Here is a 26,763-nt window from a genome sequence, read left to right as displayed (position 1 = left end):
GGGAATCAAAATTAAATGAGAGGAACTTTTGAAGAGTAAGGGACGGCAACACAAAACAAAGAAGAAGAAGTGTAAAACCCTCACCCGTATTCAACGCCGAAATAGGGGTTACGGAGCATTACCAGGCTTATTACACAATTAAACATACATTTCACATACATTTTCAAATTTCATGTAATCATCATTCAACATCGTTCACATTGTCCCTAATACGAGCCTACAAGGCCCAAAACATGCATTAGGAGTGGTTCGAGACTAAATCGATAACTCAAAAATTTTTTAGAACACTTAGAAAATTTTGTAAAATACAGGGGGCACACACCCGTGTGGCCCAATTGTGTGTCTCAAACTGCCAAAGACACGTCTGTGTCACAGGCTGTATGGATATTCGAAATGGGATCATATGGTCGTGTCCCTGCCTGTATCCGACCCCGTGTAACTCTTTGACTTGGGTCACACGGCCAACCACACACCCGTGTGATGAGCTCGTATGCCATTCAAAATGGCCACACACGCCCGTGTGCCAGGCTGTGTGCTAGGCTGTGCCAATCCTGTAGGGTATATTGACTTATGCCACATGGCCAATTCACACGCCCGGGTGCTAGGCCGTGTGGAGCATACTGACTTGATTTCTAAATCAACACCAAGGGATACACGGCCGTGTCACCAGACCGTGTGTCACACTTGGCTGAGACACACGCTCGTGTCTCTGCCTGTGTGGACAAAAATAGGCTATTTACTAAGCCATCTTGCCACCCAAATTTGGATACACTTATACCAAACCAAATAACACATAATATGACATAAATAGGCATTCAACCAACCTCAACCAAGCATAAATCACACCATTTCAATACCAATATATACAAGGCACACAAATACCACAATATGCCATTCAATTTCATACCAAACGTCACTTTCACAAATCATCAATGTGGACATTTCTCATTATGCATTATTTTGCCTAAACTTATAAGCATACCAATTTTCAAATATCAACCATTTACCACAATCATTTGTATAACAATTATCAACACAAGACAAAGGTCGTTTACATATATATATACAACCAAAATAAGCCAACTCACATGGCTATATACAAAACCAAACACTAAACATTTACAAGCCAATCCAAATGGCCAAATTCATTACTAAACTATATACCAAAATGACCAAAGCTCCTATACATGCCATATATCCCAAAAACATAGATTCAAAAATACCAAAGTGATAGCTTGATAGTGTGATAAGGTCTCCGACAATTCCTGTAACACCCCAAACCCGGCCCAGACGTTATGGCCGAATCTGACGTGCCACATTGGAGTTGAAAACCCACGTTCCGTTTTAGTGTTTTAAAAACCATATATTTTGTTGAGTTAACAAAGTGTATGGGAGCTGGGCACCAGGTAAGTATCCGAGACAGAGGAGGTGAGCCATGAAGGCTGCTTAAGTACCAAGCTCTTTGATTGGATCCAATCCTAGACATGCCCACAACCATAGCCACACTTTGTTATATCGAGTTTAAATTTGTTTAAGTGGACGTCTTTGATAAATCGATTAATCGTGGCGTTGAGATATTTTGAAATCAAGTATCGTTTTGAAAACACGTCCTAAGTCTAGCCCATTTGAATAATTATCAACCAGGTTTAAAGTTATTAAAATTAAAATAATCCTGAAAAAAATAAAAGGAAAGTTAAAATGGCCTTATTACAACCCAAAAATAAATAATAATTAAAGGAAATTTAATGAAAACCAACACTTATTTAAAAGTCCAAAGGCGATCACCGTGACTACTTTGAATCCCCTCCAGCCTAAGTCCCCACATCAAGGCTCACCTGCAAGGTTAAGGAAAGGGGGGTGAGTTTGGAAACTCAGTGTGCAACAAGCCCATTTCAGAGCCCAAAACAATAACAGCCTGTTGGGCCTAAGCCCAAATCTAATCTCAACATGTACTGGGCCGTAGCCCTTTTCATATTTCATATTTCATAACATTGGGCCGAAGCCTTTTCATATTTCACATTACTGGGCCGAAGCCTTTACTGTAAACGGTATGGCCCATAGGCCCATTTCAATATCACATGTAATGTCAATAAAAGAATGCAAGGCCATTTGGGGAGACTACTCAACCCACCATCCGCTACTCTCCACTCGTACCAACCAACACACCATGTGGGGATTAACTCAACCCACCCCGCCATAACTCTCCACTGGCAGCATAGCTGCTTTATCATATATCCGGAGGCCTAGCCTCTTTTAATAACTGGGGTAAAGCCCTTTTAATAACTGGGGCATAAGCCCTTTATCATAACTGGGGCATAAGCCCTTTTACACTTCCTCCATCCATATATAAACCCAACCCAATGCATTTATGAATACATCATGTGCATATCATACATATCATGTGCATATCATACATGTCATGTGCATATCATACATACCATGTTTATCAAAATCCCATGTATTAAATTCATATATAAACCCTAGGGGTATAATGGTCATTTTTACCTAGGGGCAAAACGGTCATTTTCATATTATAAGGGTAATATCATAATTTTACCGAAAATTAGGGTTTCCATGTTCATTAACGGTTACTAACAATTCATGGGTGCAAACAGTGATTCTGGCCCATTTTTAGCGAAATCGAGTTATTGGGCCTAAAAACCCCTAATGGGCCTTACTTAGCCAATTTCGTCATCTAGGCCCATTTAGCCTATATTCCGTAATGGTTTTATCAGTCACGATGCGCAATTTAACAGGCTCTCATTTTCTACCAATTTTACCCAAATGGGCCCGAAAGCTCAATGGGCCCCACTTTGGCCCCTCGAGGCCCAACTTACTGAGAACGCCAAAAATCACATTCTTACCATTTCCATTGTTCCCGATCACCATCTCATCGATTCTAACTAACTAGTGAGCGTTCGCTTGCTCACAAGTCTTCGAAATGCCTGAATTTCGACATTTTGGCTTTTCGGCATTTATCGCTTTAAGCTATGAAAAAGGGTTCGTTACACACCTGTTTGGCGATATTCTTCGACGAGATCTCCTACACGATTTCTCCTATATTCCACCGTTAATAAATCAGCTTCCATTAATTAACCCAAAACAAGACCCATCTTATATTAGTACTTACACATTCGGCCACCATCCAAAATGGCCTTAAGAACCTTACCTTGCCGATATTGATTGACTAGATCTAGCCACTCCGGAGATCCAAGCTGATTCAAGTCGACACTATGCCTTGCTGCTCCTCCACTATAGAAATCATAAAAATATTAAAAGAAGAACCCCAAAAACCTATACCCATATTCGGCCACCTCCCTAAAATATAGGGTTTCAGCTTTTGCCATCAGTTACTCTAGGAGTCATTTAGAGTTTGAGCACTTACCACAGTCTTTCTTCTCTTTAATCCGTACGCCTAAAAGGTGAGGGAATTGAACACCAACAAGTGAAAAGGAAATAGAGAGTTGCTGGTCAACAATGATTCGGCACCCCCACTAGCTTCACTGATTTCGACTTTTGGGTCACTGAAGAAAAAGTGGTTATAGACCAAAAAGGGTGTTGACAAAAGAGTTGAAAGGCTTTTTAAAATAACAAGAATCGGCTAAAAAGAAAAAGAACAAGTGTATACCTTTATAAAGAAATCGACTTCCTTTGACTCCTTCGGGATTTGGCTTGTTGCTATTCAGTTAGCAATGAAAAGAATGATAGGTTCGGCTTTTACTATAAATGAAAGAGAGGAAGAATGAGAGGTAGAGAGTTTGTGGAAGAAATAATGGAAGAGAAAAGAGAGGGATTAGCTTAAGAACAAATCGGCAAGAGGAGAAAGAAAAGAGAAGAGGAGAATAGATGAGAGAAGGAAAGAAAATAATAAAAAAAAATGAGAGAATTGTTCAGCTTTTGGGAAAAATAGAAAAAAATAAGAGCAAAAAGAAATAAGAAAAGATTAAAATAAAATAAAATCATTTTCCAATTTTAATTCCTTCCTTATCTCCTTAATCCATGGCCAAAATCAAAGTTTGAATTTAATTCAAACTCTCCACTGCTGAGCAGCAGTCTACCACTTAGCCGACTACTCCTGCAGCTGGTAGCGTTTCAATCCCGTACGGTCCTTCCCACTCCTGCAGCTGGTAGCGTTTCAATCCCGTACTGTCCTTCCCACGCGCGTTCAGCAAAAAAAAGCACCCTTTTGCGCATAACGTTGTTCGAACCTGGGACCTCCAGGTTGCCCAGCACGCTGCTGGCCACTGGGACACGCAATTATTTTCAATAATACACCCTCACATTTTATCTTAAAGGTTACCTAGATCATTTTAAAAATATAACTTTAAAACATACCTTCGCCTGGACTCGAACCCCAAACCTCCGTCCGCCTTGCGCCACGCCCGTGCTGCTGGCCACTATACCAGGCTTCCTTCCATGCTAATATATGGTCACAATAAATTATAAACCTTACCTGCTTCAGTTTTGGCCCACTTTAAAAATAAAATAGGATTCGCTCGCGTACGGAATCGAACCTGCGCCCTCTCCATATGTCCAGCACGCTGCTGCCACTGCGCCACAGGCGCTCTTTATGTTAAATTATGCCCGCAACTCCTCTTAACCCTTATTCTAGCCACGATCTGCATATTTTAAAAAAACCCAAATTGCGTATGCCGCGCGCCTTGAACCCAAGCTCCTCTCTAGCGTCCTCCTAGCGTCCTTAGCCACTGGGCCAGATGCCTGCTTGTGCTAAAACTCAGCCCTAATTTATTAATGAAGCCTACTGCCCAGATTCCCTTAAGAGGCCAGGTTAAAACAATTTTTTTCCTAGAGTTTAAACACCAAAACAACAATACTTTTATAAATATTATTTTTTTCCTATATAATAATAATAATTATAAAAATTTTATAAAAATTTCAAATATCAATAATACAGTAAATAATAATAATAATTTTCAAAAAATTTCAAACATACTTACAAGAATATTTTTCTAATAATAATAATTTTATCTCATAATACTAATTAAAATTTCATAAAATTTAAAATATCATTAATAATAAATATAGTAAAAATTTTCTAGTAGTAAAAATTCTTTCTTAAACGATAATAATTAAAACTTCTTAATTATTCGGTTTTCTTCTATCCGAATCCCAGACTCAAAGTCCAACTCTTCTAGGCCCAATTTTTGGGGCGTTACAATTCCCAAATCTGAGCTAGCTTTGATTTCACTATAAAACATGGAAAATAAACAATATAAGCTATAAAGCTTAGTAAGTTCGTGTAAAAATATAACTCAACTTACCATATATGCATAATTTAAGTAATTTATACATAACATAACATGTCTCATAATGATTCACCAACCTACCACATTTTCATTCACCAAGTAAATTATGAATTTCATAAAATTTCCTCATTTCAATGCTTATACGTTTCATGTACATACCTATACCATCTCATATCAAATTCATATTCAACCACATCTCTGATATACTTGTTGAACCATTTGGAATACTATCGGATACTAGGGAATCTCGCACCCTAAGTGCCATATATATAGCCGAAGCTATCTAAATCTCATATCACATATAATGCTCACTCTCAAGCTATCAATGGGTCTGTTCACATAAGCTGACGGTCATGACGAAGCTACACAGTGCTCCTCACACAAGCTGACAAGTATCCGCAACACTTGCCGGATAACTCAGCCACCGGTAGGACATACGAATCAGCACCCAAATCACATAATCCCTAATGACATGTCATTTGTATCCTAATCTATTCCTAGGTTCAACCGGGATTTCTTATTTGCCGAATCGTCATCAAACATGTCTGTAAGGTCATATACACAATTTATGCAATAATAAAGCATTTAAAACACAATTATAACAATGTTTATTACATACGAACTTACCTCGATAGCAAAAAGGTGAAATAAGTCAATTAATCTGATGCTTTGTTTTACCCCAATCTAAATTCAAATTTTGCTTTTTTTGATCTAAATGTAATCAAAATTAACTTATTTAATTACCATTCTATTCAATCTAGTCCAAAATACACATTAAGTCAACTTTACATTTTTCCCCAAATATGTCAACATTTTTACAATTTAGTCCTTATCTCATAAAAATACAAATTCATACAATTCAACCTATACCCATGCTAGCCGAATTTTAATTAAGTCCCTATAAGCCCATATTTTTCATTTATTTCACAATTTAACCACAAAATTTTTAATATTTCTCAATTAAATCCCAAAAAGACAATTTTGTTAAAAATCACTTTACAAATGTTGTTTATCTAACAACAAGCATGCATTTACTATCATCAAACATCAAAATACACACATATTCATCAATGAAAAAACCCTAAAAATTTAACAATTTTTCTAATTAGTCCCTGGGTTAGCTAAATTAAGCTACAACGATCTCAAAACATAGAAATCATTAAAAACGGGACTAAAATCATACCTTAATGAGTTATATAAGCTTGCCTGAATGAAAGCCCTAAGAATGGCTTTCTCTCTAGCTAAATTCGGCTAAAGGAAGAAGATGAGCATCAAATTATGGTTTTTGTTTTATTTAATTTACCTTAAATAACCAAATTACCTATTTAACCTTAAGTTAAAACATTAAAATCAGTTAATATATGTCCATAAATGTCCACTAACATTAACAATGGTCTAATTACCACATAAGGACCTTCACTTTAATATTTCATAGCTATTAGACACCTTTAGCTAATAGAACACAAGTTTTACATTTTACGCGATTTAGTCATTTTTATTAAATTAAGCACTTAAATGATAAAATTTCTTAACGAATTTTTCACACAATCATATTATCATGCTGTAGACATTAAAATAATAATAAAATAATTATTTCAACCTCAGATTTATGGTCCCAAAACTACTGTTCTGATTTGACTAAAAACGGGTTGTTACAATAAGTTAACGTAACTTTAATATAGATGGATGGGGAAAATAGGGTATTTTAAAACTTTGTTATAATTGATTTATAACTACTCTTAATTTGAACCCTTTTACAAAGTAGTCTTTATTTTAAAATTGAAAGTCTTTTGAACTTTTTTTTTTTAAATTGATTTAATTTTCTAAAAACCATAGACAAAAGCATTCCCGATTACCATTTTTAAAAAATTCCCGAGCACTCTAGAGCTAAAATTCTTATTTTACCCTCAAAACTTCTAGGCCCTATTTTGAGGTGTGATAGTCTTTAAACATGAACAAATCTGAAGCACTCGTGTCAATAAGGGCATTCAATACTCTACCTACCAGAGTGATGTCTACAAACTTCAACCCATTTCGTTTACAACCCTTGTTGGCTTCGGCACAACTCAAGATCGAAGCAAGCTTCATCGATGCTTTTTCTGGCTTATCATCATCTTTGATGGTAAAAAACACGGATCTTTCAGACCGTTCTTTACCATTTGCGAACCTTCACAAAGGAAGCATTTCAAGGCCCCATTCTTCTTTTTCCATGGCTTGTAGAGCTTAGCTTTCTGAACAATTTTGTTCTTACCATTGTCATTCCTTGTTGGCTTGTCTTTGTCTTCTCCATCATTGCCCTTTGGTTTGAATTTGGGCTTGAAAGACTTAGATTTTTCCGACTTCTTAACACCTAGCTCAAGAAGCGACTCTACAACAGTCACGAATTTGGTAAGTTTCTCGACCCTATGACGTTCCAATTCCTGCTTAACCCATGACTTCAACCCATCCATGAAGAAGAAGATTGCCTCCTTCTCACTCAGATCAGTGATTTGGAGTATTAGTTCACTGAACTCTTTCACATACTCTTTAATTGTACCTTATTGTGAGTTTTTACTTCAAATCTGTTTAAGTCAACCTAATTCTCGAAAATGAAAATTCATAAAAGAATTTCTCTAAAGTATCAAAATAAAACGGAAGTAACTCAAAAAGGTGAAAAGACTTGAATTGAACAGAAAAATCATAAGAAAAATAATAGCACACCAAGTGTTTGAGTAAATGTTCTATTTATAATTAAGCTACCATAGATCCAATAATACAGATCGAATTACATCAATGACTGAGATTGGTTCTCATATACAACAAGAACATCCTAAAGTATTTAAATTCTATACATTTTTATCCTTTAAGATTTACAATAATTATCATTGGAAAAAATAATTTATTGGAATATTTACATTTTAACTAGGATCTAAGTAGATAGGCATTGAGTCTCTTCTAAGTAATGGGTCAGTCCTGTCAAGTTGAATGATCTCTAGGGAGCATAAAGGGTCTGAAATGTACGCATCAGTTACGACTTGCGAGTCCCTTCATAAATATTGCAATATTTTTATAAAGAAAAATGATATATTTAATTTACTATTATTTCAAGAAAATGTAAAAGAAGTTTAAAAAATAATGAAGAACTTTGAAGTTAAAAAGGGTTAAATTTGTATCCTTATTTGACTAAATAATCTTATTTTTAGAAATAAAAAAAATCCTACCTTATTATGGAAAAAACTCTGAGTTATTGCCTTTTTTTTGTTAAAAGTTATTCTTTTAGAAAAAAACATCCTTGGTAGGAGTGTGCAAAATTCGGGTAAAACCGAAAAAATTTGGTTAACCGATCGAATTCAGTTAATCAGTTGGTTAACCGAATTAATTAGGTCGAGGGTCGGTTAATAATTTTTTGAGTTTTCGATTAATGGTTAACGGTTAATTCGATTTGAAACCGGTCGGTTAACTGAATTTTTCGGTTTAACTGAAAAAATTAATAAATAAAATTATAATATATAAATAGCCCACTATTCACTCAAACCCAATCCAACATAAACCCAAATATCCAATCTAATATATATTAACCCAAGTACCCAACCTAACTCAATTACTCAACCCAATCATAAAAATTACAAATAATTTAATAAATAAAAATAAAAATCTAAAACTAAAACTAAAAATAAAAAACATATATTTTATACAAATAATTCGGTTAATTTGGGTAATTCGGGTAATTCGGTTAATTCGATTAATTCGGTTAATTTTATACTTATTTTAACCAAAAATTAAAAAACATATAATTTTCGGTTAATTCAGTTAAGCGATTGAATTAACCGAAAAATTTTTAGTTCGGTTAACTTTTTAAAAAAATTTTAGTTCCATTAATGATTAAAAAATTTAAAAATTCGATTAATTCAATATTACGGGTGAACCCAGAATCCTTGTCTTTTGCAAGAAACATTTTACTTTTCTTTTAAACAAACTTTCTACTTATTTAATTTTTTAATGTTTCGTATTTTAAAATTGTTCGTAAAATCAAAAGTTCCGTTTTTCAAAATTCGCGGCATTTCATTTCATTCTTTTTTAGCAAATTCTAATCCCCAAAGTTTCGATTTCCGTTTTTTATCAACAAAATCGGACACGTTCCAGTCCTTTGTTTTGTTCGCCGTTCATTTTCTTTTTCTCTTTCACCTCAAGAATTTTGCAGTTCCGATATTCTTTTGGCTTTCTCTATGCGCCTTTAACACGAAAAATTGATGATGAATTTCTAAAAAATAACTTATTTTTTGGATTGGTTTTAGGGGTTTTTCCCGCTCTCGGACTTGATGTTGTCGCCTACGACTCTAGCGAGAAGTTCGCTGGAAGAGATGTTAGAATCTCTCCGGCTTCGAGACAATTCCGATAGGCCTAAAGATTTACCGCCGGCATTACCTTCTCGACCACCATCAAGGGCAAGGATTCGATCGGGACGCTGGTCTGCTCAGCCGAACTTCAATACCGATTCTAATAGCGAAAGCGGTGGAGAAGGGCAAAGGAAAGAAAATGAGTTGCGAGTGAAGAGGAATACCTTTTGGAACAAAAAAAGGAGGAAAGATGTGAATGTGAATTCGCCATATAATGTGGTGGCAGTGGAAGGAATTGAAGGAGAGGAAAGGATGGAGGAAACGGGGGTTTTGGAAGGGAGTGATAATATTGGGTATTTTATTGAGAAAGTAAGTATTAAGTGGGAATTGAAATTAGTATTTCGGTTTTTTTTTTTTTGCTTTAAGTATGCTTAGGAAGTGTTTTTAGAAGCTCAAAATTGATGAACCCATGTTTTAAGACTGTATAGGAAGTTGTTAGAAAGCATAAAGGAAATATGGAGTTTTGAGAAACGAGAAATCTGAAGTTTGATTTAGATTGGTTTGATCAACTTTGTTTTAGTATGTTTAGGAAGAGGTTTCTTTAGCTCTTCCTTTATGTTTGGAGGTTTAATGTATGATATATCCATGTAAAGTTATGTTTTCTTTGCTTTTGGGGGTTGATACTAGGAAGGAAGTGAATTAGTAGGAATATGGGGAAATATGGGATTTTATGAAATGGGAATATGAAGAATGGTTCAGTTTGTCTAGTATTGTTTTTCTTTTCTTTTTCTTATTGTCTTAATGAAATTTTTATTGTTTTATTGCCAAAAGTAATGTGTGTGTCAAATGAAGTGTTCTTTGTTTTTTTTTTCTTCATATATTTATATAATTGATTAGGAATGTTTTTGATGATATGTTATAGGATTGAGGGTCATAACAAATCTATTTAGTGCAAAAAGAAGTATTTATTTGTTTTTAAAAGAAAATCTACTTATTGTGAGCGATTTGGTTTCAGAAACTTCGAGTTTGGTGTCGGCAATCCAATGGAGTGTGGGTATCTGGAACTATACATTCTACATCAGGGGAAGAATCATTTGTCTCCCTTGCCAATGGAAATGTAAGTTTCATGATTTCTGAAATTGTTCATTAATCTCTCCCTTTGGCTGGTTGGTGTGTGATCTACACTATATCATTGTTATAGGTTGTTAAAGTCTCTACCTGCCACCTCTTTCCTGCAAACCCAGAAATTCTGGATGGTGTGGATGATCTCTTGCATCTTAGTTATTTGAATGAGCCCACAGTTTTTCACAATCTTAAATATAGATATTCTCGTGATATGATATATGTAAGTGGGATATAAGCCTTGCTCATGTCCTTATGAAGATATCTCTGCAGCGCTCCATTTATACATTTTTTCTTTATGTAGAGTAAAGCAGGTCCAATTTTGATTGCAGTCAACCCATTCAAAGATGTCCAAATTAATGGGAAGGATATTGTCACGACTTATAAACAGAAAGCTACAGACAAGCCTCATGTTTTTGCTATAGCAGAGAACGCTTATAATGAGATGATGAATGGTGAATGAATCCATTCTTTTAGTTACAATAAACAAGTGATAAATTACCTAGTGGTGTCACAATAACTTGTTTCTGATGTTCTCTCCATGTCTAATTAAAATTTTGCAGATGGAGTAAATCAATCTCTGATGATAAGGTTAGTTTGATGTTTAATTTTTTTAGGTATATATGGTTATGCAATACTTCTGTTGGTCTTTAAGCACATGTATTGTTTTATGAACTGTAGAATTATATATAAATTTATCTTGCAGTGGGGAAAGTGGAGCTGGGAAAACTGAGACAGCAAAATTTGCGGTGCAATACCTAGCTGCCCTTGGAGGTGGCAATGTTGGGATAGAGTGTCAAATCCTCCAGACAAGTTGTATACTTGAAGCATTTGGAAATTCAAAGACATCTATGAATGACAACTCTAGTAGATTTGTGAGTTCTTTCCCTTATTTATTTAGAAATTGTTCTCTACTCTAGCAGATCTTAGTGGAAAATTTCTACTTTGGTTTATGATTTCACATCTGCAATAGCTCAGAAAGTATGTCTTATTAATTACTCTGACATACTTATGTTGCAGGGGAAACTTATTGAAATTCATTTTACTGCAGCAGGGAAGATATGCGGTTCCAAGATTCGAACTTGTAAGCATGTTGAAATTGAAAAGATTACTGGTATACTTGATACATTGTAGTAATAAATGATATTAGATAATCCCGGTGACTGACTGATTTTTGTGCTAATGTTGATTCCCTGACAATCCTTCTGGATAGTTCTTCTGGAAAAGGTGACTTCCCGACTCAATTAAACTTTCCAGGAATTTTATCATTGTTATCATGTATGATATTTGATGCGTATGTTTTTTGATGTCACCCTTGAGCAGTCAAGAGTAGTTCAGTTGGCCGCTGGTGAAAGGTCCTACCATATCTTTTATCAGCTTTGTGCTGGTGCTCCGCAAGCTCTAAGGGGTACTATTTCATTGTACAGTGCTTTACAATTTATGCAGATTTAGAATAGTTTTTCAGACTCTATAACATTGGCCATGCCCTATCTCATCTACATGGAACTATGCTAGTGTGCTTGCACCTATTCTCTTGAAACTTTTTTATCATACCAATTAAATCTCAAGCTTGCTCAAGTTATTCTTGCCACATGGTCTTTTATTCTTTAGATTGAACCAATTAAATGCTATGGGTGCTATATCTATGTTAAAATACCAGAACCCCTCAACATATCCATTTAAATGCCAGAACCCCTCAACATATCCATTTAACTTGACATAAATGCATGATACTGTTTACCACTCTGTAACTTAATAACTTGAATCTGCTACTTATGATCTTCATAATAATGTGTTTGCAGAGAGACTGAATCTTAAAATGGCTAAAGAGTACAACTATCTGGCCCAGAGTGACTGCTTGGTGATTAATGGTGTTGATGATGCTCAGAGATTTCTTAAGTTTATGGTAACTCAGAAGGCTATATTTTAATGTTACCATCAATAGCGCAGGCATTCCTTTTCCACATAAATGTCTGTCCCATTGTCTTTTAAGCAATAGTTTCTCCATTTCTGTAGGAAACGTTAGACATTTTCCAAATTAGCAAAGGAGAGCAAGATCAAGCATTTGCAATGCTTGCGGCAGTGTTATGGCTGGGAAATATATCATTTCATGCTATTGATTATGAAAATCATGTGGAGGCATCAAATGATGAAGGTAATAATATGGGTTTTTGCTTTGCATAATGGTATTCTTCAGAAAAATAAAATGCATTTGATATATAGGTCTAGGATTATTCTGTTTTTTTTTTTTTTTTTTTTGCCAAGAGAGAGAGATTATAGCATTTCTCAAGGAACTGAACTTATATAAGCCTTACATAGTTCTATGATAGCGATGTCTCATCTGCACGGTGGTGGTACATAAAATGAAGAATACAATTGCTTGGCAGTGAATACACATGTCAATTTGTTCTATTACTTCTGGTCGAGTCAAGAAGCTTCTACTTTAGAAACTGGACTAGTTTACTAGTTTTAACATTGAACTTCAGGCAACAAGATATTGTCATTTATCATGCAGATATTCAGGTTTATTAATGTGGTTTAAGGGAGAAAATAGTAGCAAAAGAAAGAATTAAGGGCTGCCTAACTAGTAGGAAACAAGATGAAACTCTAGAAAACTTAAGAGTTATAGAAAATAATAAGAATAATAAAAATGGGTGTAAAGCCTACAATTTATTTATATTAGCTTTCTTTCTTTCAAGTAAAGTTACTAGGCTTTCTTGCAAATATAGGTTATTATTAATGCTAGTCTTAATCCCCAAGTAATAATAAGCCTACCTGTCCAAAAAGACATCTAATACTTTAAACTAAATAATAAACTGAAACAATAAAATATGTCCAAAAAGATATCTAATATTTTAAACTAAATAACAAACTGAAATGATAAAAAATATTATAATAAAAATAAAAGCTCCTACGTCATTCTCCCCGGCTTGGAAAGCCGACTTCGGTAAGAAAAACTTGACTACATCAACATAAATTTCTCGATCAGCACGTTGTAGCTCTCTTTCCGCTCTCGAAGAACATTCGCTAGCTGTTTTGCCTAACTGTTTCAACAAAAATCTGTTAATCTATTACCCCATCTAAACCATGCTTCTTTAACGTTAACCGTTCAATAACATCAGTTTTAGCTTTAGGAAGTAGTTGTGTCTTATTTGAATTTTCAACATCATTTATGCTGAAGTTACTTTCAGCAATATTTGTTGCCAAAACAAATTTTTTCTTCTTATATTCAAAATAATGCCAATATCCTTAGTGTCAAAAATTGGAAACTTCCTTGAACTAGATTCCATGAACTTGGTGGAAGTAACAATAACACCATTACTATCGAAGTGTTGCTTGAAGCTGTTAAAACTGGATTTTCTCTCCAACTCATTGGCATTACCGAGATGTTGATTTTGACTCAAAATAAACTTGTGTTGGTTATAAATCATCCAACAAGACTTCCAGCACATCGAGTTCTCTTATAGCTTTCTTTTATTGTTCATCAAACAGTAGGAGCTTTACATAAATGAAAAGGATGGTGAGCTTTAACTCTGATGTAATTGGTTGCTGTGATAAACAACATAGATATGACAATTCCTGTTCAGGAACGCCATTCACTACAATCACAACATATTCAAGAATTTTCAAGATTATATCGCGCAACAATGAAGGAAATCCAGCCATGTTTAAGATCAAGAGAGAAATAGTCCTCATTTGCTAACACAACTTATAGTTTCCAAGATAAGTTGAAAAAATTTTAAACATTCAGTTTAAAAATTGTTGGCTAGTCCTTGCTATCTGCCTCGAGAAAAATGCCTTGGAACATAACAATCCACCACGCTCCGCAGCCCCCGTGCCCACACGAACTGGCTTTGCGCTAGCTTAATCTAGCCCCGGGCGAACAAACACTGCAATGCCGGCATCACCACTTGCATTGCACGATTGCAACTGAGAAGCATGATGGCTGGCTCTAATATCAATTGATATGGACTTTTGGAGAATCATACCCCAAAAGCTAGCTATTGAGGTTGGAGAGCCTAGGTCCATATAAACCCCACTAGGAAATCCCTTACTTCTCTATGTGGGATCCAAGTCCCATACCTTGCAATTGGCACATGACATGAATTGCCATATCCAATGCGATTGGGATCTTGCTTGGCAGCAAAAACAATGGCCCTTGAATCAGTTTTAGACTAGACACTGATGTACAAGAAACTAGTAAAAGTTTCATCTCTCTATTACTAATTAGGTCTTCATCATGAAAGCTACAAATTACTTCATTCCCCTTATCCATATAAGTTCTAGGCAAAGGTTTAGAGAGCAAACCAACATCGATTTTTGTGTTCATCAAAATAAGATGCAAGTTCGGATGCCAAGGAAGATGGTCATGCAAAACCATCAACCAAAAGTCCTTATTCATGCCTCTTTCATTGAGGCTCTCTTCATTTTTTGAGGATAATCTAGCACTGTCTATTTCACTTGAAACCACCAGAACCTAGTTTTTTAGCAGCAGCTTTAAGAAAGTTAGCTTTCACGTTGAAAGCAAGTAGTTTTTCTTCAAAAGACTGCATTAGCTTTTGACTATTACTTCCCTTCAGGCTTTCTTGCTTTTTCTTGTGTTCAGCACTGTTAAGAACAGGCTTTTTTCTATTCCATTTTATTCATAAGACATTACATAAATATTTATACACATAGTAAGCCTAACTTAGGAAACTCTATACTAGGAAACAGACTAACTCTAGGGATGCTGTCTAAAAAAACAGCCTTAAAGTTAGGGATAGTAATCAGTAAAATATTTATAGAATCCTATCGATACACTTAAATATTCCTTAATTAGTAAACTGTAATTTGACACTCCCCTCAAGTCGGGAAGTGGATATCATCCATTCTCGACTTGCTTACTAGTTTCTGAAACAACTTTCCGCACAACCCTTTGGTAAGTATATCGCTAGTTGACCATCGATGGACACAAATGGAGTGCAAATTAAGCCACTGTCCGCTTTTTCCTTTATAAAATGTTTGTCAACCTCAACGTGCTTCGTACGATCATGTTGAACTGGATTATGTGCAATATTGATAATGACTTATTATCACAATAAACTTCATTGGACCTTCCCACTTGATCTTCAAATCTTCCAAAATAATTTTTAGCCATAATAGCTCACAAATTCCAAGAGCCATCGCCTAAATTCAGCTTCAGACTAGATCTAGCCACAACATTCATTTTTTACTCCTCCAAGTCACAAGATTGCCTCCTAGGAAAGTGCAATAGCCCGAGGTTGATCTTCTATCAACCATAGACCTGCATAATCTGCATCAAGATAGGCTTCAAGGGTTAAATTCTCCCCTTTTAAATAGGATTCCTTTACTGGCGTGCCCTTTAAGTCTTGTAGAATTTGATACACGCTCTAAGATGTGATTCTTTGGGGTTGTGCATAAACCGACTTACAACACCGATTGCATAGGCAATATCCGGTCCGGTATGAGACAAGTAAATGAGCTTCCCACAAGTCTTTGATATGAACTTTTATCAATCTGCTGCATCTTCTAGTGCATCTCCAAGTCTGTGATTCATCTCTAAGGGTGTGTCTGCTGGTTTACATCCCAACTTGCTGTCTCTCACAACAAATCAACTATGTATTTTTCTTTGAGATATAAAGATTCCTTCCCGAGAGTGTGCCACTTCAATACCAAGGAAATATTTTAACTTTCCGAGCTCTTTGACTTCAAATTCTTTTACTAGGCATTTCTTTAAACTCTCCATTCCTTCCGTGTCATCACCAATCACTATAATGTCATCTACATAGACTAATAAAGCAGTCACTCCCCACGAAGATGAGTGTTTTACAAGCAGTGTGATCTCCTTGACTCTGTTTATACCCCAACTTGAGCATTATTTTGGTAAATCTTCCAAACCAAGCCCTCGGGACTGTTTTAGTCCGTACAAAGCCTTTTTAGTTTGGAAACTACACATCAGATTTGGACCGAATCTCGTGGAACATCCATATAGACTTCCTCCTCAAGATCACCATGTAAAAAGGCGTTTTTATGTCAAATTGCTGTAATTTCTAGTCATGGTTGGCAGCTAGTGACAACAACACTCTCACATTGTTCATCTTTGCAACAGGGCAAATGTCTCAAGGTAGTCTACTCCATACATTTGAGTGTACCCTTTAGCAACCAATCTTGCTTTGTACCTCTCCAAAGAACCATCGATTTATACTTCACTGTGTACACCCAAATGACATCCCATGGTTTCTTTCCTCTCTGTAATTTCACCAAGTCCCATGTCTTATTTTTTCAAGAGCTTCCATTTCAACCTTCATGGCATTTTTCCAATTCTCATCTTCTAATGCCTCGGATACAGCTTTTGGGAATGGAGATAGAATTTAGGCTAGTAAGAAAGGCTTTGTGGTTATGGGACAAATTTTTGTAAGACAAAAATAAGTACAAGGGATGTTTTGTACAGGCTCTAATCCTTTTCTAATAGCAATGGGAAATTCATCTAAATTTTCAGTAGTAGGTTCAGCAATTACCTCAGGTTGTATAGGAGGAGAAGATGATTGAACTTGCATCGGTGCCTTCTTCCTTGAGTAAACCAAGAAAGGACGAGTAGTGTCCTGAATCCTCTTTGTGATTTGGGTGTATTAGGCTCTGCTTTGAGTTCTTGGACAGGAGCTAGAATGTGAGTGTTTGGTTGCTGGATGGGAGCTGGAATGTGAGTGTTTGGTTGCTGGACAAGAGCTGGAATGTGAGTGTTTGGTTGTTTGGACAAGAGCTGGAATGTCAAGAAGAAAATTCTCTGTCCTTATTTTACGTGAATAAGATTTCCCAAGATAAGGACGATTAAAGAAATTCTCTTGTTCTGCAAAAGTAATATCCGCGATACATAAAACTTTTTGTGGCTGGATGATAGCATTTGTACCCTTTTGAGTGGAAGAATAATCGAGAAAGGCACACTTGACAGCTCGTGGATCAAATTTTCCTCTATTTTGAGAATGTACATGTACAAAGGCAACACAACCAAATATTTTGGGAGGAAGGTTACTTGAAGTACTAAAATCAGAAAGAATTTTGCTAGAACTTGCATAGGACTTTGAGATTCAAGGACTTTTGTAGGCAATCTATTTATCATATGAGTAGCAGTTAAAACAGCCTCCCCAGTATTGTTTAGGGACTTTTTTGGAACAAGAGGGCTCTTGTAATAGCTAAAATGTGACCATTTTTCTTTCGCAACACCATTTTGTTGGGGTGTGCTAACACAAGATGACTCATGTATAATGCCTCTTTCTTGGAAATATGGTGAGAGAAACCGATTGAAATAGTCCTTGGCATTGTTTGACCTAAACCTTTTATTTCACTCCAAATTGTGTTTTGATCATGTTGTAAAAGGTTGGAAAGACAGACCTTACATTAGATTTCTTTTAAAAGAAATATCCAAGACACACGGTACAATCATCAATAAAAGATACAAACCACCGAGCCCCGAAATATTTGAAATAGTGGATGGTCCCCAAACATCATTATGAATAAGAGTAAAAGGAGCGGATGTTCTTTTATTGCTTACCGAAAAAGAGGTACATTTATGTTTTGCAAGTTCACGACATCACAATGGAATTTTTCAACAGTTAATCCTTTGAACAATGAAGGAAACATAATTTTAAGGACTCTAAACGATGGATGACCAAGGCGGAGGTGATGGAGCCAAATTTGGTTTTATTGGTTTTAATAGATTCGGATATGAAAGATAATGGTGAGGAATTGAGCACTAACTTCTCCACCGGATTCCTCAAGATAGTATAGGCCATTTACTTCCTTAGCATGTCCAATCATCCTCCTCGTATTTTGTTCTGAAGACATCGATTGTGATAGAAAACCACACTTGATTAGAGTCTTTGGTAATTCTTTGGATGGATAGAAGATTGGTAAATAGTTTTGGAACATGAAGGACATTTTTAAGAGTAAGGGTTTTGTTTATAACAATATCACCTGACCAGCCACCGTGATCACAAAACCATCGGCTCTTGTTATCTTTCTACTACTAGGGCAAGGTGTATATGAAACAAATTTTTCGAGGAGTGGGTCATGTGGTCTCAGAGCTCTGAGTCAATGACCCAAAACTTTTGTGGGTATATCCGAGATTTTAGAATTTTGAGAAAAGGATATACCTGAAAAACCAAACCACTAGTACCAATTGAAGGAGATTTTTCCAATGATCCCAAAGATTCTTCAACTTCTCAATTTCTTCTTTGCTGAACTCAACAGATGATTCTTGAGAATTCCCTTATCCAGTGTTGCTGGTTTTGACAGTTTCAGCCATGTTTCTTTTGAACAAATTCTACAGCTTGAGGGTTGATCGGGAATGAGAAGAAGTTGCGGACAAAGAAAAAAATCCCAGAATTTGAGCTAAAAACCTGGCTCGGATACCATGTTAAGAACAGGCTTTTTTCTATTCCATTTTATTCATAAGACATTACATAAATATTTATACACATAGTAAGCCTAACTTAGGAAACTCTATACTAGGAAACAGACTAACTCTAGGGATGCTGTCTAAAAAAACAGCCTTAAAGTTAGGGATAGTAATCAGTAAAATATTTACAGAATCCTATCTGATACACTTAAATATTCCTTAATTAGTAAACTGTAATCTGACAAGCACAAAGTTTTCTCTTGGTAGAATCTGATTTGATTGTAGAAACAGAATCAGTTCTTTTTACTTCAATATCATCATATCGGACGTTGTGTCCTTTGACATATCTAGGAGTTTTCCAATTCACCTCCATTCCTGTCCTTCCTCTAAGGTTGTTGTCAATGCATCACGAACAATCAAGGGTTCTTCCTCAATTTCTTCCGAATACCCATCATAAATAGGATCTTACAAATCATAGTCTTGCTCTTCTACATGCATCTTATTAAGCAAATCAGCAACTTCAATATTAATTCTACCCTCGTTTAAATCAAGGGCATGCGCCAACTGCTCCTTCAATCTATCTCGTATTGCAAGGTTTGCGGGTCTAGCATCATGAAAGGAGTTATCTTTCACACCAAAATCATATTTATTAGAGAGGCTACCTTCTAGTATGTCAAATTGGTTGTGGGCACCTTTCGGAATCTCCTTCAAGGTTCATTTTTGTTCCTCTTGCAGCCAAGCATAAAGTGCACGCTATAATTCTTCAATTGCTCTTCGTATTGCAGCCCATTCCATTTCTCAATACCGGTTTCCTTTTCCTCAATCTCTAACGCGTCCAACCATTGCTTGATAGCAAACCCTAGGATATAATTAGGCTCTGCTACCAAAACTTGATGTGGTTTAAGGGAGAAAATAGTAACAAAAGAAAGATTTAGGGGCCGGCAAACTAGTTGGAAAGATGGAACTCTAGAAAACTTGAGGTTATAGAAAACCTCTAGTTTTTCTATTAATTCAAAGAAAACAATAATAATAATAATGGGTGTAAAGCCTACAACTTATCTATATAAGTTTTCTTTCTTTCAAGTAAAGTTACTAGGCTTTCTTGCAAATAAGATTTTATTATTAATCTTAGACTTAATCCTCAAGTAATAATAAGCCTAGCTGTCCAAAAAGATATCTAATACTTTAAACTAAATAATAAACAAGTACAATAAAATATTATAATAAAATAAAAGCTCCTGCGTTATTTATTTCTTAAAAATTTCTGCTAGCTTTGCAATGAACGTGGTCCAACCTTTATTAAGTTACTTTGGATGGACTTTTAAGTGACCTGTTTTTCGTTAATAATCTTCCACGTATTTCATCAACTGTTATGTTGTAGTGACTACCAAGTAACATGTCTTGGACCATTAGGAATTCTGTTCTGAACTCATCATACACGATAAAATACAAATTTATGAAAATGCATGTGCTGTGAAGACCTTATAATATGTTCTTCATCATCATAGTTTTCTACATGCTAACATTGCTTTTTTGTTGAATCTTTTAAAGCTAAATTCTTAATTAGCCTTTGTGTTGCATATAAGTGCATGCTTGTTAATATGTTGTGTTTATCCTTGAAGACTGAAAATGATTATATTTTAAGAATTTATTTGAGATACTATGTTTTATTCCTTGTTGCAGCTTTAATTAATGCTGCCCGGCTGATCGGTTGTGAATCGCATGAACTGAAGGAAGCTTTATCTGCCCGTAGAATCCAAACTGAAGAGGGTAATATTGTTGAAAAGTTTACAATGTCGCAGGTTTGTCCTGTATTTGGTTAACAAAATTATTCATGAGCCTATTCTATATTTGCTCGGATGCAGTCATTAACAACATTATAATGAACTAATTTCAACTAGTAACTTAGGCCATTGATACAAGAGATGCTTTGGCAAAATTCATCTATGCTAGCTTGTTTGACTGGCTTGTGGAACAAATAAACAACTTACTTGAAGTGGGCAAACAGCACACTGGCTGGTCCATAAGCATCCTTGATATTTATGGGTTCGAGTCATTTAAGGTAAGTACATTTATTTAGCCATTTAGGGTATATTTTTGTAAGTTTCTCCAACTGATGATTTTTTCTCCTCATTTTCAGAAGAATAGCTTTGAGCAGTTTTGTATAAACTATGCAAATGAGAGGTTGCAACAGCACTTCAACCGGCATGTATTTAAGCTTGAGCAAGAGGTTAGCATCTTAAATATTTTTACATGTATAGTATTTGTCTGTTTGATTTCTATGCAGTTCTGTAGAAGAATGAGACCTCTATACTCTTAAGCTGGATTCTCATTTAAGGGTCTTCTCTTGGTCCAATTTCAGGAGTATGAGTTGGATGGAATTGATGGGGTTAAAGTTGATTTTGCAGACAACCAAGAGTGCTTGGACTTATTTGAGAAGGTAATTTATTTCCTTGTAATATATTGTTGCATTGAAAGCAAAATGTTAGTGGGCTGTCTGTCAGTATTTTGTTTGCTAGCCATTTTGCAGAAACCGATAGGGCTACTGTCCTTATTGGATGAGGATTTGCATTCCCCTGCTGCAAATGATGCAACCCTTGCTAATAAGTTGAAGCAAAACCTCAATGGTATGGCTTGCTTCAAAGGAGATAAAGGCAGGGTTTTTGGTGTTCGACATTTTGCGGGAGAGGTCAGTTACTCATCTTTTCACAACATTTAAGATTCATGTATATCCAGTTTAATAATGTAGCTTTAGAGTAATTCCTTGAATCAATCAATGGAGCTTGCTTTTTGGGAAGTTGATTCAAATAGCATTACATACTGTTGATATGGTAATGTGCAAGGCATACAATGAAATTATTGATTTTCAGAGTTCTGTCAGGTACTCTATGATACAAATGACTTTTTGAAGAAGAACCAAGATTCACTCAACCCTGAGTTAATCGAACTTCTGTCATCCTGTAACGGCCAATTGCCACAATTATTTGCCATTAAAATGCTTAATCAAACCCTGGAACCAGCAACTTCATTGGATTCTCCAAATCAAAGTGTCAGTGCAAAGTTTAAGGTAAAATTTACTCAATAGTTGTGATCCATTCTTTATTGCAGAAGCTCTCTCATGTTAATCTTCAGTATAAAACATAAAAACATGCTTTGTAAATGTTGATGTTTTTGTTCTATACTTGCAGGGTAAACTCTTCAAACTAATGCAGCAGTTGGAGAAGACAAAACCTCACTTTATTTGCTGCATAAAACCAAATCGCAAGCAGCTCCCTGGCATGTATGAAGAGGATCTTGTCTCACAGCAGCTTAGATGTAGTGGAGTTTTGGAGGCTGTTAGAATGTCTAGATCTGGATATCCTACTCGAATGACACATCAGGAATTTGCAGACAGGTAGAGGCTAAAAACTCGTTTACTTATGACTCATTTTAAAATTTTTATTAAGTCCCTATGATTCTTCCTGTAATTTGTGTTCAGGTATGGTTTCCTGCTGTTAGAAACCAATGAATCTCCGGATCCTTTAAGTATTTCAGTTGCTGTTCTAAAACAATTTAATATACTCCCTGGAATGTATCAAATTGGCTACACCAAACTGTATCTTCGAATTGGGCTGGTAAGTTCTATACTCTCTTCTTGTGTTTTTTGATTTGTGCTGTAATTTTCAACCTCGGTGTCACTTTCCCTAACCACGCCCAGGACCTATGTGACACTATAGATAATTGCAAGAGTCAACCAACTTAACTTTTGGTCTATTCGTATCAAGAGTTTGTACTAAGATCTCATATAAGGCCAGCGACCTGTTCTATCCTAACTTTCTACATTTTCTACTCTGCTTGAGCTAGGAGATGAATTTCACTTACTACGGTAAAAAATCATTGTAGCCAAATCAGTCATTGTAGAGATCACGAAGAATCCTTTTTCAAGTGGAGCCTAAGAAACCAGGTTTATGTATACATGTGTGTACGTACATACGTGTGTGTCTATATATATATTGCTAAGACAACCAGGTTTATATTTGATTGTAAAGGGGTGTGTGGTTCGCTGAATCTTACATTATGGTCTGTAATGTTATATTCTGGAATGAGATCACAATGTTTGGATTCTCAACAGACCGGTCATCCTGTAATCTCACATTTCTAAATAGTGTTAAGATACCGTAATATAGGGTGTAATTTTATTACGGCCTTTTTTTTAGGTTATCTAAGATTTTGGGCTAAATCTGAAATTTAAAACAAAATTACCCTTTGTCTCCATGCTTCTTTATTGCATTTGTTAAAGATTTGTTGTTATTATTTTTTTAAAAATTGTTTGTAGAATGCTCTTGAAAAATGAAATTTTTTTAATAAATTTTGAATTTTGATATTGGGTTAAACCACAAATTTGAATTTGTTTGATTAATCTTTTTCTTTTATGAAAATTGTTTGATTAATCTGAGTTGCTAGTTTCTTGATGAATCCTTACTTGAGATTGGGGGTTATTATTATATAGAGATTAGGTTAAAACGCCCATAGTAAAAGACCGAGAGAAATTAGGTTAAAATATGTCATAAGTTCTAGTACTATTCGTAAATTTGGAATTTATTCTCTGTATTTCTAAACTGCCCATAGTAAAAGACCGAGAGAAATTAGGTTAAAATATGTCATAAGTTCTAGTACTATTCGTAAATTTGGAATTTATTCTCTATATTTCTATTTTTAGAAATTTAGTTTTTTTACTTTTCAAATTTCAAAATTCAGGCCCAATTGTTTATATTGTAAAAATTATTTTGTTAAATTCAGATTCATTACAAAGTTATTTTCTTAGTTACATGGCTACTAAGTTAATATTAATTTTTTATTTCAAAATTTAATATAATTTTTTATTTCAAAATGTCACACCAACAAATTTAACGAAAAAACAATTGAATTTGAATTTTGAAATCTAAAAGGTGGAGGGACAAAATTTTTTAAGATAAAAGTTCAGAGACTAAATTTCAATTTTGGGAAGAGTACAAGGATTGATGGCATATTTTAACTGAGAAATTATTTTCTTTATATGGTTTTATTTTTGTGGAAATAAAACTTCCATGTTTTCTTATCTTATATAAAATTTTACAAATAAGGCTATAATAGCTTACATTAGAAACAAACCCAGATTGCCAATTTTAAAAAAAAAACCTAGTCTATTTAAAACAAAAGAATCCCAATCTTCCTAGATTGTTATAAAACCCCAAACCATATTAAATACAACAGAAAACTTCAAGGTTTATATCATAAATTTTAGTTTCACTTCTCTTTCTATATTAAAAGCAAACCAAATTCTCTAAACTAAACAATTATAAAATATATAAATAAACTAGCATAATTAGGTTCAATGGTTGTTCAATTGAATTCATATGATAAAACCAAAATGTAATGAAAATGGAATTATTAAGTTACTATAATTTTATGAAAATTTTAAGACTAAAAATGTTGGAACTTATAAAATTAAAATTCTATAATAATGATAATTTAGGAAACTTTACTTTTAGGTAATCTTATATTCTGACCAAATAAATCAAACAATATATTCCACCTGATATTATGTACCCGTAATTTTGAGTTTGGAGAATGGAGATGCAAACTTATTTCATTTTCTTTGTAGTTTTGTATAATAGTTTCTTTGACGCTGTTATGTCTGTCTTGCTTGCAGATTGGTGTATTGGAGGATAGGAGAAAACAGGTGTTGCAAACAGGTGTTACCAAAACCATTGCTTGTTTTCTAACATTTATGTTGTTTTATCCAGTCAGAAGTTAACACTGTTTCATGCATTGGTTTTTCTTCTGCATGACATTTTAGATTCCTTATTTAAACATCTTCAGCTTCAATGCACCTTTTTATACTAGAGGCTCGAAAGTGTAGATTTTTGATTATTTTTACCTATATTTTGGTAATTTACATTCTTTTGTCTTATCAATTGATGGGATGTTTCCTTTGTGTTGTTGTTGCATATGGTGAAAATTTCCAAGGGAAGTACACTGATGAGGCAAATAAGGGCTCGGCATTTGCTTCCCAATTACATGATGGGCAGTTGACTGCAATCATAGGTTTACAATCTGGTAAATTCTTTTGTGCTATGTAAATTTTTGGGTTCTGTTGTCTATAGTTCTCTTTCTTACCATTATCATCGTTTTTGCTTGCTGCAGCAATTCGTGGATGTTTGGTCAGGAAACATTTCAGTAACTCGCATAAATTGATAACGTTGAGATCTAAACGAAAGCTGGTTAGAGAAAATTCTGAAGCAAATGTATTCTCTTCTCATAACATGCTGTTTTCTAAAGATATTTTCTTTCATTCCGGGCCAAAGGACTTAAATATGACCCTCTTTTTGGGGTTGACCAGGACATACCAAATGAGCAGTCTTCAGCAATGGCAGAGCTTCAAAGAAGAGTTGTTGACGCTGAAGCAAGTTTGGGGCAAAAACAACAGGAAAATGCCACATTACAGGAACAACTGCAACAGTATGAGGCAAAGATGAAAAAAATGGAGGAGCAATTACAACAGTCTGAAGCAAAGATGAAAAAAACGGAGGAGCAATTACAACAGTCTGAAGCAAAGATGAAAAAAACGGAGGAGATGTTGCGAAAGCAAACTGCACCCCTGCAAGTGAGTTTGTGTGCATGTAGATTACCATTACTAGTTACAATGACTTAGATGTGTATTGATTTGAATTGCACTTGTTGCAGGCAAGTCTTGCTGCAGCCAAAAAGAGTGAAGGCAGTGCTACGGCAGAGGTTGGGGGGAGAGAAAATGGAGTGAGCAGTCTGGTAAAGGAATTTGAGCAGCAGAAACAAAGTTTTGAAGATGATATAAACAAAACGACCCAACCTGCTTCTAACATGAATTCTTACGAAGAACTACGGAAACTGAAGCGCAGGTTCAGGGCATGGAAGAAAGATTACAAGGTGAGATTAAAGGAAACTAAGGCCATAGTCCGAAAGCATAGACATCAAGATTCAGACAAAACACGAAAAAAATGGTGGCCAAATAGAGGGAAAGTGTTACAAAATTGCGGCAAATCACCATCATAGATGGCGTCCATTCTCAGGTACAGTTTATTTACATTTTGGTAACAAATATAAACAGTTGTGTAGTCCATGGACATGGAGGCAGGGAGGGAGAGGTATATATTTGTATATCTACCAAATGTGCATAGACAGATTAGGAATTTGTGGAGTTGAGACCCCTTTTATTGTTTTCTTCAAATAGTTGGGTTTAGGGTTGTGTATATTCTTCTTCTGTTGTAAGTGGGCAAAAGTACTATAGAGACTCCTGTAGTAGTTAGATTGTATTTTATTCATTCTACATAAAAAATGGGTAAATTTGTAACTGTACATTAGATCAAAAAATAAATTAATTTTTATATTAAAAATTTATCTATTTGTATAACTAAAAATTGGTGTGCTTGATGGAATAATTTGACAATGACACGTGGCATGTCATATGTATGCCATGTTAACGTACAAATATTAACTTTTAATAATAAAATGGATAAAAATTTTAACAAGATTAATTTGCTTTCTATTTTAATGTGTAAGGATTAATTTATTTTTTAAAAGAGGTAAAATACAATCTGATTTTTACTATAGTGATTTTTATGGTACTTTCACGATAAAAGGTATAAATATACAAATGAAATGAAAA

At 34.9% G+C, this 26,763-nt stretch overlaps 1 protein-coding gene across 1 annotated transcript; it reads left to right on the top strand.

Annotated features, from left to right (window-relative positions):
* Positions 1-9,170: 9,170 nt before the first annotated feature.
* On the top strand, positions 9,171-26,491 carry LOC108461121 (myosin-2-like). The gene is made up of 24 exons (XM_053024587.1): positions 9,171-9,952; positions 10,599-10,700; positions 10,785-10,928; positions 11,010-11,160; positions 11,269-11,296; positions 11,412-11,580; positions 11,726-11,789; positions 11,919-11,932; positions 12,029-12,113; positions 12,508-12,611; positions 12,722-12,860; positions 20,784-20,902; positions 21,010-21,162; positions 21,241-21,330; positions 21,463-21,540; positions 21,631-21,789; positions 21,982-22,167; positions 22,289-22,494; positions 22,579-22,714; positions 24,772-24,835; positions 24,942-25,178; positions 25,266-25,366; positions 25,462-25,725; positions 25,806-26,491. Exons 1-24 carry the CDS (start codon positions 9,566-9,568, stop codon positions 26,148-26,150), a joined length of 3,525 nt encoding a protein of 1,174 aa, XP_052880547.1. The 5' UTR covers positions 9,171-9,565; the 3' UTR covers positions 26,151-26,491.
* The last annotated feature ends 272 nt before the right edge of the window (positions 26,492-26,763 follow it).

Source organism: Gossypium arboreum, chromosome 13 (genome assembly GCF_025698485.1).
Source record: "Gossypium arboreum isolate Shixiya-1 chromosome 13, ASM2569848v2, whole genome shotgun sequence".
Taxonomy (NCBI): Eukaryota; Viridiplantae; Streptophyta; class Magnoliopsida; order Malvales; family Malvaceae; genus Gossypium; species Gossypium arboreum.
Note: the sequence above shows the minus strand (reverse complement) of the source record. Positions and strands in the feature narration are given on the sequence as shown.

Coding starts and splice junctions, on each gene's coding strand:
- LOC108461121 (XM_053024587.1), top strand. CDS start 9,566: ATGTTGTCGCCTACGACTCTAGCGAGAAGTTCGCTGGAAGAGATGTTA. Junction 22,495..22,578: donor CATCAGGAATTTGCAGACAG/GTAGAGGCTAAA, acceptor ATTTGTGTTCAG/GTATGGTTTCCTGCTGTTAG. Junction 25,367..25,461: donor GAGAAAATTCTGAAGCAAAT/GTATTCTCTTCT, acceptor GGGGTTGACCAG/GACATACCAAATGAGCAGTC.